This window comes from Lepisosteus oculatus, chromosome 3, assembly GCF_040954835.1.
Source record: "Lepisosteus oculatus isolate fLepOcu1 chromosome 3, fLepOcu1.hap2, whole genome shotgun sequence".
Taxonomy (NCBI): domain Eukaryota; kingdom Metazoa; phylum Chordata; class Actinopteri; order Semionotiformes; family Lepisosteidae; genus Lepisosteus; species Lepisosteus oculatus.
In genome coordinates, this window is record NC_090698.1 from 35,855,920 (window position 1) to 35,874,725 (window position 18,806).

Genomic DNA, 18,806 nt, shown 5'->3' on the forward strand with positions numbered 1-18,806 from the left:
ATGTTTTCACGGCCTTCACTCCAGTTACCCAGACTGTAGGCACAGAAATAAAGCTTTTTTTAATTTCTGAAACCCTTTCTTTATGTCCTGTTTTAATTCAGGTAAGGGCTAACTATATTCATATTAATATATATATTTAATACAGTAATACTACCAGCTAAATAAATACACCTCAAACTGTAATAGTTTAAAATGATTAAAAGTCTAAACAGTATACAACTTGAATACTTATCTCTATTAATGTAACTATCAAGTGGTTATAAAATAAATACATATTTTTTGTATAGATGACACTTTTCTAAAATTTATTAAAAAACTATTACAATCTAATCTTTCCACATGCATTCCCATGAGGAAGTACAATATGCTCCTGCTTTGTTTAACGATGGTATGAAAAATAAATCTAAATGGTGAGAAAGCTATGCTTAAAGTTAATTAAGGGAAGAGAAAGATTAACGATTTACATTGCATTGTCAGATTGTGAATCAAGTAAAGGCATTTAATTAAACTAAAATTAAATCAAAATGGGGGTAATGGGGTTAGACTATTACACATGCAATACACTTCCTTGTGATCATCTTAGAATCTTTGTATAAGCTGTAAGTTTTTTTTTACTTTTTAATTAAACATTTTAAACACTTTAATTTTGTTAGCGCAACACACATTTTGTACAGATACAGTGCAATAACATTCTTCTGTCTTCCTGTTGTGTAAAACAAATTAGCAGGTGATTGAGTTAACAATGCACCGCCCACTGAGTGGAATATTCTTAAGTGTAACTCTTAAGTTTACAGAGAAATTCCGCCAGACCCTCACAACCTCCAATAATACTCTTCTTGTGTCTAATTGCCCAGCCTACTGGTAGTGGGAGCACAGCCTGTCCTACAGACCATTTAAGCTAAAGACCATAAGAAAAAAAACAGGATTCACTTTTTTCTGTCTCTTTTCTCAACTGCTGTGATTCGGGCACAAAACGGTTAAAAAGAGATCAGACAGGCAGAGGGAAGAAGGGGCAGGGTGCAACTGTTACCTGTCCTGGATAAAGCGGTTAGAAAATAGGTGAATTTTCACCTGTGAAAAGTGTTCTAATTTTAAAAATTTAATGTGATAATAAAGATATTATTCATAATAAATTATCTTGGACGGTCTGTGAATTGAAAATTTATAGAGGAGATATGTTGTGTATTGCCTCGTTTTACACTTATATTCCAATCTAAATGCGACACTGTAGATATTATTAATAATATAACATATTTACAAAGAAAGTGGAATACAGTAAAACTACCAGCTATATAAATACATATACAGTATTTAGATCCTTAAATGAATATCGTTATAATTCTATACTTGACACTAGATCTTGTTTATATTAAAGTTATATCACTGGGCGGTGGCTAGCCTCAAGACAGCACTGCTAGAGCACCACAACTTCATAACACTCATTTTTCGATACTGTAGTTTGAGTCTTTGTGTAAGCTGTAAACTGTAATATTCCCTATTAATGAAATTCTAAAAGTATTTTGTTTATTCCAATAACGAGCGTATTCGCAGAAAAGGTTAAAGCATTATAACTTTTCATAAAGTATATAAACGTAATATGGTCAGAAGACATGTAAAGACTTTGATGCTTAAAATGTTTAAGAAGAAAGTGGAATATCGGTGTGTATTTTCTATTTAAACTACCAATACCAGCCATATACAGTTTACATAGTATGGTTATGTTACTAAATTAATTTCATTTATGACCTTCAGACGCATTATGCTCCTCTTCTTTATATGCTCAGCTACTAAAATTTCCCGTTAGTTGTAAAATTCCATATAAATATTCAATGCTAAGTGGATTAAAAACATGCACAGTAAAGAGATTAAATGATTAAATTGATTCACTAACAACCAATGCACCACGAATGCCTCTGTTGGTAATTTTGGCTAGTCAAGTCACGTACCGCATTACACCGTGGTGAACTGTGGGTAATTTTGCATAGTATGTGGTTGTACCATGCATTTTGAATGGCTGCATCTGTACATGAAAGCAGAATAAATTGCTTTCAGGTAGCTTCCAAAAACAATAGGATTTTGATTTTCCTGAGGCCCAGACCAATAAGACACAAGCTCCCCAGTCCCATATGTCAACTTTTTCTCACTACATTCCAGCCAGTTTTTACCCCACCTTAGCTTATTCATAAATGAAACTAATCTAATATATTGATAATTATCTTGATGCCTAAATAATTTGACAATGATATGAACTGTATCTTGTTGAGCTGTGTTAACATTGTGTTAAGCGTGTTTAAAAGCAGTTTGCCAGGTATTATTACATTATAATATGCTAAAATAAAATAGCAATACAGCTGTAAACTGCTTTTTGGTTTAACAAGACTTTCAGTAGCAGTAAAAACTAGTTTAAGGTGAGTGTTTTTTAAACATTGCTAACTCTCTGTGCTGTAAAACCATTTTCTGTGCAAATGTAGCCCATTAGTCAGTGGAACCAACATCTGCATAGATTTTCAAATGATAAATTTAATTTTCTAGCAAAATTTGAAATGACTGAGCTGGTATGAAATAACCAATAATGTTCTTTTCAGATAGTAATTTACATCGCCACAGCGTCATTTAAACTAAAAGGCACAGCTAGTAAATTCTGCCTGCTTTGGTGGCTGCAGGTGGATTCTCAGTGGTGTTCCTGGCCCGGACTCATGGTGGAGTGCGATGTGCCTTGAAGAGAATGTATGTCAATAATCTACCTGACCTGAACATCTGCAAGAGGGAAATCACTATCATGGTAAGAGACAGGGATTGTACTAAAAAATTCAGTTATCTTAAGCATAAATTGTGTAGCAATGTTGATTTTATTTTACTTAATTGTCTACAGCGTTACGTTATTAAAATCATAAACACTTATTTTAATGTATTTTGAATGTGTGTGCTGCATAAGCTATTCTGATATACCTCTATGTTTCAAATGCCTCTCTTATCTTTATATTTGCATTTACACATTGAAGTACAAACACTCTTGGACCTGAGGTGAGTACTGTTGAGTACACACACTGTAAGCCAGAAGGAATCATTTAATGCATTTTAGTTAATTACATTTTCAAATCAGTAATTTTTGAAGCCCATTTGTGTACAAGATGTTTTTTGCTGAAACTATTAAAGAGTTAACAGTTGGAAAATGGTTTAAGCTTCACAAATACTGTTGTTCTCAAATACACTTGTTGCTTCAGCTTTTTTTTTTTTCTTTGTGTGTTTCAATTAATGTGTTTGACTTCTCTATTCAGATTATTTGAGGTGCTGGTAGTCAGTTGCCTAAAACAGAATATGAAGAGTTCAGGAAAATGACACTGTAGGTGACTCCATTGTCCCTTTGTTACTGTAAATTATTACAGTAAATTATTACTGTAAATTGATGAACAGAGTGTGATTGAGCTATCAAAATGGATGTCTTGCTTATGAGAACAATTGAGCAATACACTACAGTAAGACTCTTTAATAATTTTAAAAATGAAATTAAACTGACCACAATTTAAAAAATATATGAAAAAAAAGTATTGTATTCTTAGCCACCTTTTCCCTTATTTTTAATGTATTTTTTTAATGTTTTTTTAATCTTATCAGAAGAAACCTTGGTTAAGAAAGTTGTAGTAGCTGTGTAATGAAAAGATTTGTAATGTAGTTTAGTTTTTGTTTGTTATTATTTTTTGCAAAGGATGTTCAAATCAAATCTTTCATTGTTTTTTTTTTTCAGATGTAATCCTTAGCAATCAGCAGTGCTTAATGTGTATTGGCTAATTGAATGTAAACTACAACAAATGTATTTGTTGCACAGCTTGTTATCCTCTGTCCATTGTGACCAAACAATGTTCCAGAACTGTTTTTTAATGGTTTTCAGTTGCTTTAAGGTGAGTGAATAAAGGTTTGAATATGAAATTTAGTGAATTTAAAATTCTGAAACATTTTTGTTTTCTGTAGAAAGAACTTTCAGGTCACAAGAATATAGTAGGCTACCTGGACTCTGCCATAAACTCAGTTGGTGATAGTGTGTGGGAGGTTCTCATTCTCATGGAGTATTGCAAAGGTAAGAACTACCATACATGACCATTCAAGTAACATACTTCACTGATGTGGTATTACTCTGGTAATACCAATACTTTAAGGAAGACAGACATGTAGCCCTTCAAAATGTGTGATAAAACCCTGTACTGCAGTAGTTGAACTACAAGCTACCGCGATACGTCATTCACTGGCCAAAATGATCGACAGGTGGCACTTGTGGTACATTACCTGTTTGTGAAACGATTGCTTCATTTAATTTCTCCTCTTTGCATGTATAAATCTGCTTAATATGAAATTTTACAACTAGAAGGAAATTTTGGTAGCATAGCATAAAAACAACAGGAGCATAACGTCTCTGAACATCATAAATTATATTAATTTTGGAATATAAATATACAAACTGTATATGGATGGTACTGGTAGTTTAAATAAAAATACACAACAGTATCCCACTTTCTTTTGCATTTCATACATCAAAGTCTTTCACTCGGTCAAATTTTGACTATATTAAGTTTATATACTTAATAAGAAGCTATTATGTTTTAACCTTCTCTATGAATACTTGCGCTCACTATTGTAAATCACGTGCTTTTTAGAATCCGCTTAATAGGGAATTTAATATGGAATCGCGTATCTAAAGAAATTAATAACGATATTAATTTAAGGATCTAAATCTAATATACTGTATTTATATAGCTCAAAGTATAACTGTAAGCCACTTTCTTTGTAAACGTCTGCATCAGTTTGACTCATTCACTCCTGATTACTTTGGAAACATCTTGCATCTTGCATCTTGCTTTTCAGTTATAGCTTAAGTTTCTGAGTGGCACATTGGTACAATGGCTTCAGTGCCTCTCTGTGCATGCTGGAAGCCCGTGTTTGATTCCTGTTCAGGGCATGAGTTTTCCTTTAACAAATTAATTAAAAAAAAACTAAAATAGTATTATGGACACACTATATTGATTTTTTTGGGTATTTCTAAAAATCACAACGTGTTCAAAGTTAAATTATATTAACAACATAAACAGTCAAATGTGAATACTGTGGGATTTAAAACTAGTTCAACTGGTTTAATTCAAGTCAATTCAGAATGCCCAACTTGAATGAATAAGGTAATTAAAGACAAGCCTTTACAAGAAACCTTCAAACTAAATGTATATATTATAATTATGAGAATAACAAATCAGTATTAAAAAGACCACTGAAACTGAACTATAATAACGTATCTGATAATTATTAACAATATAAATGTATTACTAAGACCTAATAATTTCAAACTGCTTGTATTATGAAATTGTGTTTTGTTCAGGGTGATCTGTCACTGTTTTTACAACCTTTGCTTTCTTATTAAAACGCCTATTTTTGAGGTGTGACGACCTCTCTTTCATTTGTTAAACTCCCTCAGCACACATTATTTTACATGTTCAAGCATCAGTTGAAGCATTCTGAAGTCTGTCAAAATCGTAAAAAATGTAACCAAATAGTGTAGTTGAGACTGCTACCTTTCCTGGATACGTTGGTTAGAAAATAGACTAGTTGGTTAGAAAATAGATAGTGGATTAACACTTGTAAAAACGTTCCACTTTTAATGCGATATGGAAGATATTATTAATAATATTAATAATGAATGACCTTGGATGATCTGTAAGCTGAAGAGTTATAGAGGAGACGCATGGAGTATTTTCTTTTCAGCTTCGAATTACCTTTTACATATTCCATTGCAGCCAATTTATGTAACGCAGCTCTGCGCTTCTTTAACAAACATTTTATTTGTCGCATAGGATAGGAGTGTTACACCTTGCTGTGTTATGTAACATAGACAGTTTTGCTTGGGGGATGGGGATGGAATTTTCAGTAGGATGCCCTCTCTTGTCATTGTTTGCTGTGCTTTAAGGCAATCAGAAATCAGATGTCCTATTTAAAAAAAAATGTTTTTCTATATTGTAGTTTTAAAACTTGAACATAGACATGCCTCATGCAAACAGCGTGATGCTGTATGGTTTTAAATACACTACAGTATTGGTTGTGGGAAATCCATGTATTTTGTACTTTATCAAAATGTACCTCGGTCACAGCGCCTTAGATTACAAAATGAGCGTTTCATTATTTATTGCAAAATGCTGCTGCTTCACCCACTGGGCTATGAGCTTTGAGTCACCTACTTCTTCGACTAGCTTGGAGAGAAATATCTAAAGAAATTAACTGTCTAGCCATTGCAAAGGGTGCAACTGCAGCAGCCACAAAGATATAAAAAATACCACTTTTTTTCTCCTGATCATAACTGTAACAAATTGTCACGTTTCACTTCCTTGTGTAACACTCATGACGTTTCCAAAATATGAATTTATTGATATAGATGTATGTATTTAGCTGGTTATATCAGGGTATTTAAATGTTCAATTCACATTCATGTTCTCATAGCGGGCTACTGGGGTCCCCAACCCCTGGACAGACAAAGGTGATAAATGTGTTAAAAATTCAAAGGGGTACCTGTGGCAGAGTTCATGTGGCATGAGCGCCTATGAACAGCAGCAGCACCTGTGTCGATGTTAATGTTTTTATTATAAATATAATAATAATTATTAACAATGATTAACAAATAATATAATGAATTTCAAGAAGATTAACTACAGAACGTCTTCTTTTTTTGTTTCAGCTTAATGGGGCACATATAAAGTAAAATCAGTCAGGATCTCAGAGTTTCGCATAACATTTCGCATAACAAAACTGTGAAAGAAGCAGACCCTAAATTTAGATTGGGTATCTCCATAAGTGTCCGGACAGTTCAATGACATAAGCTGCAATACAGTCAGGCAGACCGATTTTAAATTCTTCAAGCAAAATTAGCTCTTTAAGGTTTGTCAAAATCAGATTAAGCTAAATTTAGATTTGTATCTGTTGTAAATCTAAATACAATAGCTAATATAACTGAGGTTCTACTGTTTACATTTTAAGCTTTTAAAGTCATGCAATGTCTAAGTTAGGCAGTTAGTCATTGTTTCTTATTTTTGATTTTCTTTAAAAATGTTTAAAACATCAGCTTCCCATTTTCACCTTGCCATAACTTGCCATAGCACATTTGGGGGCTTGTCCAGGATCTTTGATTTGTTTTGTGGAGCCGATATTTTTTCCTTGGTTCACGTGTGCTGCACTTGGGGTTGCTTCAGTTTGTAGTGGTCCTTTGTATTAAAGGTATTTTGGTACTACAGTTTGTATTATGGGTAATTGTGGTGTCCATTATGGCATTTAGTTTAGAGCATTTTACTCTACGCATTTACTTTGGAGCAGTTTGAGAAATCTTGCAAGGCAGATGTTTTATCAATAGCGGGTTTTAGTCCTATCGGTTTTCTGGGGACATATCAAGTGTTAAACTGAGGAAGGGATACACCCCCACGTCTCAGACAGACAAAGGTGATAAAAGTAATAAAAATCCATTCAAAAGGGTGCAGTGTGTGAGCCTCTTGTGAGAGCAAGGTGACATTCTTTTAAATTAAATGAGAGCTACAGTACAGTCAAACAGATTTTAAATTATTTTAGCAACATTAGCTGTTTGTCACATTCACCTACTTTGCGATGTACATGACTTCTGAAAAGGTACCTTTTTCTCTCGTGCAAACTCATAAAAAGTTTATTTTTTATAATTCTGAAACGTGGATGGTATGCCTCAGGGACTCTCACACACACACAAATCCCATGAAGTCATATCCAGATATACCGAAATAGTAGCACACATGGCAATGAACTGCAGTAAGTTCATATACTGTATAAGTATACTGTATATACAGTATTATACCGTATTGTTTCAAAGCTGCTACAGTACAGTATGTTGAATTTTTTTAAAAAAATCCAAATTAAAGTTCAATTTCTCGTTGCTGAAATTTGTATTAAGACAAAAGATAGATGTTCTTAATGCGGATGTAAACCTGAAAGAGGCACATTGCGCTCACAACAAGCTATAATAAACTATTTTCACATCCGGCTGTGTAATAAAATATAGCCAAAAGGATCACTCTAAAGATTCAATTCCAAGCTAAAAAGACAAGTCTCTATGTGTCTTCTCTGTAACTCCAGTATTAAGGCTCGTCCATGTTAATTCATTATTAATATTATTAATTATATATTCTGTATAGCATTTAAATAAATTGGAACATTTTTACAAATATAACAAGAGGCTATATACAATGTGTCTCCTCTTTAACTCTTCAGTTTACAGAATATGTTGTTTAAAGTTTTAAATTTAAAGTTAAATTGTTGGCTGATTACTGCCTGCTGAAATTTGGATTAAGACAAAACAAAGATTTTCTCAATTTGGATGTAAACCTGAAAAAGACGCATAATGTTCGCAACAAGCTATAATAGTGGACTATTTTTATATATTCGCCAAAGTAAAGAAACAAACTGAAAGTAATTCTCTGATCGGGCTTTGAACCTCCTGGGTGCAGAGTGCTACATTACAGTCCATTGCCCATTACAACTATAAGGATATATAAATGTCAAAATGTTTCCTAAACATCCACTTGTGATATTTTACCTGTTTAGTTACATGATTCCATATTAATATTACTATCAAGTGGTATTAACTCAGTACAGCTTTTTTTTTTTCAAATAACAGCAAGTGGTGTTCTTACTACGTATTCTTAGAAAAAGGATAGAACATTATAAACATTATAGAACTTTTTATGAAGTACAGTATATAAACTTTATAAAGTTAGAATAAGCACGTTAAAACCACAACACAAGTGTACAAGTGCGCGGTACACACACGTACTGGAGGTAATTGGTTACGGCGTCGCGGATTGTGACGCACGATTACGCGCGGTACCGCGGTACGCGATAGGTTGACCGACAGGGGCACTCGTGGTCCGTTGGTCTGTCGTAGAAAGATTTACAGTAAACGTCTTTACTGTGCCCGTTTTAGTATTGAATATATGGAATTTTACCACTGAAGGGAAATCTTAGTACCTGATCCTAAAAAGAATAGGAGCATACTGTAACGCGTGTGAAGGCCATAAACGATATAAATTTTGGAACTTAAACATACAATATATGGCTGGTCTCGGTACTTTAAAGAAAACATACACACCAGTATTCCATTTCTCCCTAAACAGTTTAAGCATCAAAGTCTTTAACTAAAGTGATACTGGAGTCAACAAGCATACTTTTAGAATTTTATTACAAGGGAATATAATATGAAATCGCGCATCTAAAGAAATTTATAACATTATAATTATATTCATGTACCGCAACACAAGAATAGTACACGCTGTACATTGTCTGTTGATAATGTTTCTGTAGTGCTTTTTCAGCACTCTGCATGTGACCTTGCCGGTGGCGCTGTGGGTTAGGCTCCTGACTCCCATGTCACACGGTCTGTGATCGAATCCCACTGTGGAACCATTACTTTTTTTTTAACAAACATTTCTTCGAAAAAATGAAACGTTTCCCTTGGTCAGAGATTAAATAAAACCTCACTCGCACCAAACAAGTTTATATTTCTAAATATCATAACATGATCGAATTCAAGTCATTTTAATAACAATGAATAGTCACCTAGGCGTTACAATATAAACATTTATATTGGTTTAAATCGCGTTTTGATTTAAATCGCAAACACGGGTTTAAATATATGTGTTTTTTGATTCACAATCAGACAAATGCAACATAAATTGATATCTTTGTCTTCTAAGTATCTTAATAAACTTTCAGCATAGCTTTCTCCCCATTTAGATTTATTTTTCTTGGGATCTTGGGATCAAACGTGGAAAGATTAGATTGTAATAATTTTTATTTTTTAAATACATTGCGGAGTTAAAGCCTTGATTTTATATATCACCTTGAAAAGTGGAATCTCAAAGCAAAGTAAATACCCAACACCGATTGTACCCATCTGTCATGCTAATAAAGCACCTTGAATTGAATCGAATTGAGGGAGAGAGGGGGGAGGGCGAGCGAGAGAGCCAAGACAGACAGGCAAATAAGATACACTCCACAGACATTCACAACAGCGACATATCATAAAACGTTTGCACATATAGTTAAGTTATTACTTGGTTTTCAAAGTGCAATGAAATACAATATTGTTGTTGTTGCTGTTATTGTTGTTTTTATCCTGTAAAGCGTTTTGAGAAGCCACCTTTAAAGGCGATATATAAAAGCACTATCTTATGGAATGTGTTCCGGCGGGGATTAAAAAAAAAAATTTTTTAATCGCGTATCTAAGGAAATAGCAGTATAACGTTGTTCATGCACAAACAGTGGCATGTTACATTATTAATTTGGGTGTCTCCTCTTGCCAGAAAGCTCTATATTGCATTATGAGTGCGGTTTTTTACTTTTTTTAAATTGCAACCCATAAATAAAGCTGATACTGTTTAGACTTTTAATTATTTTAAGCTGTATTACAGCAGCACAATGCACAGTGCAACGTAAATTGCAAAAATGCACTTGGAATCTGTCCAAGCCCTACTTTGTCAGGCGTTTTCTTTTTAACAGAGCTTTTCATAATTTCTAACTACGAAAATTATTTAAACTGCCACATTCAACCAGAGCTCGAAATATCACAAGGATCCTCAAGAGCACAGCAAAGACTGTATTAAAAGTATACTAGTGACAAACTAATATACTTTAGATCTTTTTTTTCTGAACCAGGGAGAATCTGATCATGTTTCTCTATAACAATAATAAAAAACATTATATTACATATCACCTTTATGTGATATCACCTTAAGGACAGCACATACAAGGGTTAATTGCACAATGGACTGCGCAAAGAAATTTAAAATAGTCTTCTTTAGGTGTGAGGGCAGGAGTGGATCGCAGCAGGCATAATCAGCAAATTAGGAAAACAAAAAACAGGACAGGTGAGACGTGTATCCAGAGATCGAGTGATCAGAAAAAGGAACAGCTGTTACGCCCAGGTTTTACGCTCTCTCTGCTGAACGAATGAAAGCATTTTATTAAAAACACGTTTGCGTTTGTCTGGGTATTTACTTTGTAATCTGTGGTTTACATCTATTGTATTGCTTTGAGATGACACTTTTAAAGGTGATAAAAAACTTTATTTTACATATTATTGTTATAGAGAAACATGATCAGATTTTCCCTGGTTCCAAAAAAAAGATCTTAAAAGTGCTTACACCTAACTTTCTTAATTAGATGTATTTAAAATAGTGAACTACTGTAGGTGCAACATAACATTCAGAAATACAATCGAGCATAGTTTTGTGGTGTTTGTATAGATGAAACGTTCCTAAAACGTATAACGTAACACAATTAAAGATGATTAAAATCTGTAATCTTTCCACTTGTATGTCATCAGATAATACAAGAAGTTTCTGCTTTGTGTAAGGATGGTATCATGCTCAATGATAATTAAGGGACTAAAAGTAAAAGGAGATGCTTCATATTGCTTGACTAATTTTAAAAACTAAGTTATAAATGCAGATGCTCTCTCAGTGCCGCGCCGGGTCTAAATATCTAAATATACAGATGCAGCCATTCAAAGTGCGCGGTACAGACACCGCAGTACAGATACCGCAGGTATGATGACACGCGATACCGCGGTACGTGATTGGTTGACCGACAGGGGCACTCGTGGTCCGTTGGTCTGTCGTAGAAAGACTTACTGTAAACGTCTTTACTGTGCCCGTTGTAGATATTGAATTTTACCACTGAAGGGAAATCTTAGTAGCTGAGCATAAAAAGAATAGGAGCATACTGTAACACGTGTGAAGGCCATAAACGTTATTAATTTTGGAACGTAAACATACAGTATATGGCTGGTCTTGGTACTTTAAAGAAAAAAATACACACCAGTATTCCATTTCTCCCTAAACATTGTAAGCTTCGAAGTCTTTAACTAACGTGATACCGGAGTCAACAAGCATACTTTTAGAATTTGATTAAAAGGGAATATAATATGGAATCGCGTATCTCAAGAATTTAATAACGGTATGATTATATCCGTGTACTGGCAGGACTGTGTAGGGCTGTTTCGCCTACCTGACCATGCAAGCTGTCTTGTAGCCTACTGGTCTAGGTGCGTGACTACCAACTGGCAGGTTGTGTGTTCGAATCCAGCTGGTGCTGGACTTTTCATTTTTATTTATTTATTTTTTAATCGTGTAACATAAACATATTACCGTATGCAAACTGTACTGTATACAGTATGTATATGTATATTTAATGTCTTAACTGTGCCCGTTTAATTGAATTAAAAAAAATTATTTAACACGAACATTAAGCTGTTTACATCTTCCGCCTGAGAACAGTCACCCGTTGCTACCCAACGCAGAATGGTGATTGGCTGACACTATCTGACACCCCTCTGATTGGAGAAAAAAGACGTGCTGGTGTGCTATACACACTACCCAGGAAGAGGATTTCTTTCTATTCAAAACATGTATTTTAAAAGTTTAAGAAGTAAAAACCTTACAGCATACACAGATTTCTAAACTGATCAGGATCGTTATCTTTGTCTTATGCATAATAATGTTCACCGCTCTGTCCAGCAAATTAATAATAAACTTTATTTTATATAGCGTTTTAAACGAATAAGTAATTCGATTGCTCATAAACCTAATCACTTGCTTTTTCTTTTTATTTAGGCTCAGATTTCAACTATAGATCGTATTATTAATAACCATAATAACAACCAACCAACAAAAACCATATAAACATAATGGTGGTGCTGGACCTTCCAGTTTTATTTATTTATTTTTTAATCGCGTAACATAAACATATTACCGTATGCAAACTGTACTGTATACAATATGTATATGTATATTTAATGTCTTAACTGTGCCCGTTTAAGTATTGAATATTCATATCTAATTTTACCACTGAAGGGAAATCTTAACATAAACATACAGTATATGGCTGGTCTCGGTACTTTAAAGAAAAAAATACACACCGGTATTCCATTTCTCCCTAAACATTGTAAGCTTCGAAGTCTTTAACTAACGTGATACCGGAGTCAACAAGCATACTTTTAGAATTTGATTAAAAGGGAATATAATATGGAATCGCGTATCTCAAGAAATTAATAACGATATAATTATATTCATGTTGCAAAAGAACTGCAACGGACATAAAAACTCCCTTGCATGGTTTCATTACGACCAGAATCGGTCTTGAGATATTTCTAACTTGATTTACAGTATTTGAGAGGTATGTCTACTACAGTGCTTAAGTACTGCTCACATATATGTTTCTAGGTTTATATTATGCATTTCATACGGTCAAATTACTTTTGAGCAATAAGAAGCGAGAAACGGTATGCGTTTTACTTTCGTTTTGTGCTGGGACCCGTTTAGAGATATCAAGTACTGGATTGATTAGAGATATCAAGTACATACAAGTCATTTTTTAAATGTTGTAGTTCGTCTTGAAAAAATGTTACGAGTACATCATCTATCAACAATTACACAGGTTCTGTTTCCATATTGCGGATTTTGGTTACGTAATATTATTTTCTAGATTTCACGTTGTGAATATGATGGGATGTCTGATGGGATGTTTCTAAAAATCCATCCTCTGTAAAACGTCTTCTCTAGTTGTCCTGCATATGTATTCGCTAATGAAGCTGTGTGTTCTGAGCCTAGATCTCTACATTTCTGTATGAACCAGCTTAGAGGGCTAAAGACAGCTTGTGTTTAAATTGAGTGTAAGGCAATTTATGCTTCTAAAGTCATGGTCAGCATTTATCTTTGTACTGTGCTGTAAACTTGTTCTGTGCCAAGTCACATTATTTTGTAGCGTTTTTAAAGCGTTATCAAATACGGTGTTACTGTAATTTACTGACTCCCATGTCACATGGTCTGTGATTGAAACCTGGAAAACCGGTTTAATTCGTCACAGCCAGCACTCTTCAGGTGTGAGGGTCTTCTGCTCAGAATGAAACGCTAAAATGTTTGTGTATATTCTAATGGTAGTGGGGGCGGGGTGTGTGGGAACAGGTTTGGTTGAAACATTTTCTCTGAAAGCATTTTCTTCGCAGTTTAACCGATCTTGTTACAGCATGTTACAGTTTACTATTATTAACCATATTAATTTTAAGTGCTTAATGTAAAATCTTGTAAAAATATATTTTCATTGTTCAAATATACATTAAGTCTGACTATCATATAATAAGTTAAATACAAAACTAAAGAAAAAATAGGGTTAAATATAATTCAAAATATTTTGCTAACAATGTTAACTGTTTATGAATAATAAAATGTATTAATTAAGGAGTAGGATGGCACAGTTGTTAGTATGTTTTTTGTTTTTTTTAACCCAATTTCCGGGAAAGCATTAGTACGATGGTGAATCGGAGATTCTCAACCCTTGCTGCGTACGACTGGAAAAGAATTTGTGATCGGATCAACGAAATGCTTCGTAGTCTTTTCCTCTTGTCTAACAGTCTGTCCACAAACAAAACATTCCTGTTAGACAAGAGGAATTGAAAAAAAAAACAATGTTGTCAATGAAAACCGGTGTGTGTGTCTCTCCCTGCTGGATGTCCCTCTCACAAACTGCTGAATGAATAAAATAATTTTATTGAAAACGAGTTTGCGATTGTCTGGTCTTTAAATTCTGGAGATACGTGATTCCATATTATATTCCCTTTTAATCAAATTCTAAAAGTATGCTTGTTGACTCCGGTATCGCGTTAGTTAAAGACTTTGATGCTTAAAATGTTTAGGGAGAAATGGAATACTGGTGTGTATGTTTTCTTTAAAGTACCGAGACCAGCCATATACTGTATGTTTAAGTTCCAAAATTAATATCGTTTATGGGCTTCACACGCGTTGCAGTATGCTCAGGCACTAAGTAAAAGGAGATGCTTCGTATTGCTTGACTAATTTTAAAAACTAAGTTATAAATATAAAAATTGCAGGCGCTGCTCTGGTGCGTCGGCTCCTACACAGTGCCTGTCTGCCGTAAGCGGTACAATATACATACAGTACCCAACACTGCTTGTACCCATCTGTTATGCAAATAAAACACCTTGTATTGAATTGAATTGAGGGGAGAAGGGGGGATACTAAAGCCAATACTGGCTCAATGGGCTTTGACGTGCTAATGCGTTGGTTTAACGGTCCGGGGGTGGCAGGCTTCCAATGTCAACTCGACTCGATTAGAAGACAATGAACGTATTTTAGCCCTAAATGAATTAATAGCAAACATGGTTTACATAAAATACATGTTTCCAAGAAAGTTTATAATAATACGATCTATAGTTGAAATCTGAGCCTACTTTAAAAATAAAGGAAAAGCATTTTCAGAGAGCAATCACGCTGTGTTTATGTAGAAAAAGTGATTAGGTTTATGAGCAATCTAATTACCTATTCGCTTAAAACGCTATATAAAATAAAGTTTATTTAGAGATGAATGATCAGTGTCGCAGTTTAAATAATGTGAGTCAGGAAACTAACACAGCGCCACCGGATTTAATAACGCAATAAAAACGCTATAAAATAATGTGACACAGTACAGCACAGTACAACAATACTGACCATGACTTTAGAAGCATAAATTACCTTACACTCAATTTAAACACAAGCTGTCTTTCTGTATGAACCTCTAAGCTGGTTCATACAGAAAATGTAGAAATGCATTAGCCTGATCATGATTAAAAAACACATAATTAAACACGCGTTTGCGATTTAAATCAGAACACGATTTGAATCAATATAAATGTTTATATTGTAACGCATACTGTCCAGCCTCCATTTCTCTATAAAAATTTACTGTTGCGCACACACACACACACAATAGAAGCAGGAACCGCTGTCAGAAGGGAAGATATGTTCAAAATATCGCAAATATCGATCATGGTGCGATATTTTGAAATATAAAAGTCAATTGATTGTCCATAATATCGCTTACCTATTTTTTCGAAGAAATGTTTGTTCAAATAAAAGTCCAGCACCAGCTGGATTCGAACACACAACCTGCCAGTTGGTAGTCACGCACCTAGACCAGTAGGCTACAAGACAGCTCGCATGTTCAGGTAGGCGAAACAGCCCTACACAGTCTTGCCAGTACACGGATATAATCATACCGTTATTAAATTCTTGAGATACGCGATTCCATATTATATTCCCTTTTAATCAAATTCTAAAAGTATGCTTGTTGACTCCGGTATCACGTTAGTTAAAGACTTCGAAGCTTACAATGTTTAGGGAGAAATGGAATACTGGTGTGTATTTTTTTCTTTTCATGATAGGTGTCGCATTTTAAATCATTTTCGTAGTTAGAAATTATGAAACGCCCTGTTAAAAGCAAGGAAGTTTTTATGCCCGTTGAAGTAAAACAAAATGCCTGACAAAGTATGGCTTGGACAGATTCGAAGTGCTTGTACAAATGTGCTAAAGAAATTATACTTTGAGTATACAGCTTGTCCAAAGTCATCCATTATTAATACTATTAGTAATATCTTCAGTAAAGGCTTTGATGCATAAATATTTCTGATAAAGGTAGGTTGTGTACTTTTGTCCAACTGAGCAATCTTGCTTTCATAAAATATACCAACATTTTAATGACTGATGATTAACGTGCTGTAATACACAGTTTAAATTTAAAAGCTCAAATGCTGTACATGAGAGGTTAAGCTTTATTGGCTCCTCCTGGCGGTTTTACAAGGTGATTCCGGATACTTTCCGACATGACGTCAAATGACACAATTTACCCCGTGATACTGCGTGATACTGCGAAATACCCCACCCATTTTGAATGGCTGCATCTGTAGCTAAATATAAAAAATACAAAGTACACACAGCATAGTGGTTAAGACAAGTGGTTAATATTCAGAGGAACGCAGTTCAAATCCCCATCAGAGCATTCCTTTTGGCTATATTTTTACACGGCCGCATGTATAAAACTAGTTTATTATTTTAGCTTGTGAATGTAATGTACCTCTTTCAGGTTTACATCCACGTTAAGAAAATCTATATTTTGTCTTAATGCAAATTTCAGCAACAAGAAATAGGCAATTTAACTTATATTTGATTAGGAAAAATATTTCACACATACTGTACATAGTGGTTTTAAAACCATACTGTATATAATTACAAGCAGTTAATACTGATGGTTTGCTTCCCATCTATACTGTATGTATGTAATTCTATGCGGTATATATAGTACATGATCACACAGCATAATTGACATGTATGCTACTGTTTCGGTATAGATCCAGCCATTCAAAAGTCGTGGATTATGCTGCATTGCAATGCGGTAGGTGTGGCTCATCATACCGCATTATACCGCAATTGAATTAATATAATAGTATCCAGAAGCACCTTGTAAAACCACCAGGTGGAGCTAATAAAGCTTAACGTCTCATGTTAAGCTTTATTAACATGAGACGTGTAGCATTTGAGCTGTTGCCAGAAAATGCACGGTTCTGAATCCTTGTCACTGCAGAAGGAAATTTTTTTCCAATTAAGAATTTAATTTGTATACTTTTTAGACTTTTAATCATTTTAAACTGTGTATAACAGCATGTTAATTATTAAACATTAAAAAGTGGGTATATTTTATAAAGCTAGATTGCTCAGTTGGACAAAAGTACTCAACCTTCCACCTTAATAATTTAATTATTCATAAATATTTTACACATCAAAGTCTTTAACTTGGTAACTTAGTAGGTTCTGGGTTTAATGTGTTTGTTCTAACATTATTAAGCTTATATTGTGTACTTCATAAAAAAGTTATTATGTTTTATCCTTTTCTAAGAATACATAGTAAGAACACCACTTGCTGTTATTTTAAAAAGATAAATGTTGTAGTGATTTAACATTACTTGATAGTTATATGAATATGGAATCGTGTAACTAAGCAGCTAAAATATCAAAGGTGGACATTTCAGAAACATTTTGACATCCGTTTCTTTTTAAAACACGTTTATTGTCCTTGTAGTGGTAATGCACCCAATGGGTTCAACCCAGTTGGGTAACTGCACCCAATGGTTCAAAGCGTGATCAGCATATATGGTTTTGTTTCTTATATAGTGAATACATAAAAACAGTTCACTATTATAGCTTGTTGTTGGCTTTGGCATGAATTTGTGTATCTGGATAAATAAAGTGATGGTTTTGTGAATAAGTTTTTCTTCGTGAAATTCTTTAAGTTAAACAAAGGAGGGAAAAAGGGTTATTTTTACAATTGCCACTCCGAGTTTCCGACTGATTCAGTTCCCCTCATTTAGCTGAAACGGATAAAGAAATCATGCAGTAGTTATATGTATTGGAAGGTGCTCTGTTTCATTAACAGACACTCCCAATTAAACAATGTGCTTATCGTGGAAATCCTGCTAAACTAGAAATTAGACACAAGAAGAGTATTATTGGACAATGTTGTGTGGCTCTTGCGGAATTTCTGGCGGAAGAGTTATAGAGGGGACACGTTGTGTATCGCCTCTTTTTACACTTGTAAGAACATTCCAATGTTAATGCGACAAGGAAGGTATTATTCATGACCTTTTAAATCTGAAGCTGTTAACTCTACTTCACACCTGCATGTCAAGAACACGGTTTCAAAATAAAAAAACATCAAACCTTTGATTGTATGAGAATGTCATGATTGTTTCGCAAGGATGTGAAATGTGACAATCTGTTACAATTACCATCAGGAGAAAAAAGTTTATTTTTTATTTATTTGTGGCTGCTGCAGTGGCTTGCAATTACTGGATAGTTAACACTTCCCAATTGCTTTGTCAGTCTGTCCGTGGGGGAAGGGGGGAAAGGGAGGGGGGTGCTCTCCTTGACAGG

The 18,806-nt window shown here is 34.2% G+C and overlaps 1 protein-coding gene across 1 annotated transcript in view; it reads left to right on the forward strand.

The window, feature by feature from the left end:
* LOC138216034 (BMP-2-inducible protein kinase-like) overlaps positions 1-18,806 on the forward strand; it is a 94,161-nt gene that overhangs the window by 38,140 nt on the left and 37,215 nt on the right. Inside the window, exons 2-3 of the mRNA XM_069187658.1 lie at positions 2,664-2,782; positions 3,970-4,075. Coding sequence (XP_069043759.1) covers positions 2,664-2,782; positions 3,970-4,075 — 225 coding nt within the window. The remainder of the gene's footprint in view (positions 1-2,663; positions 2,783-3,969; positions 4,076-18,806) is intronic.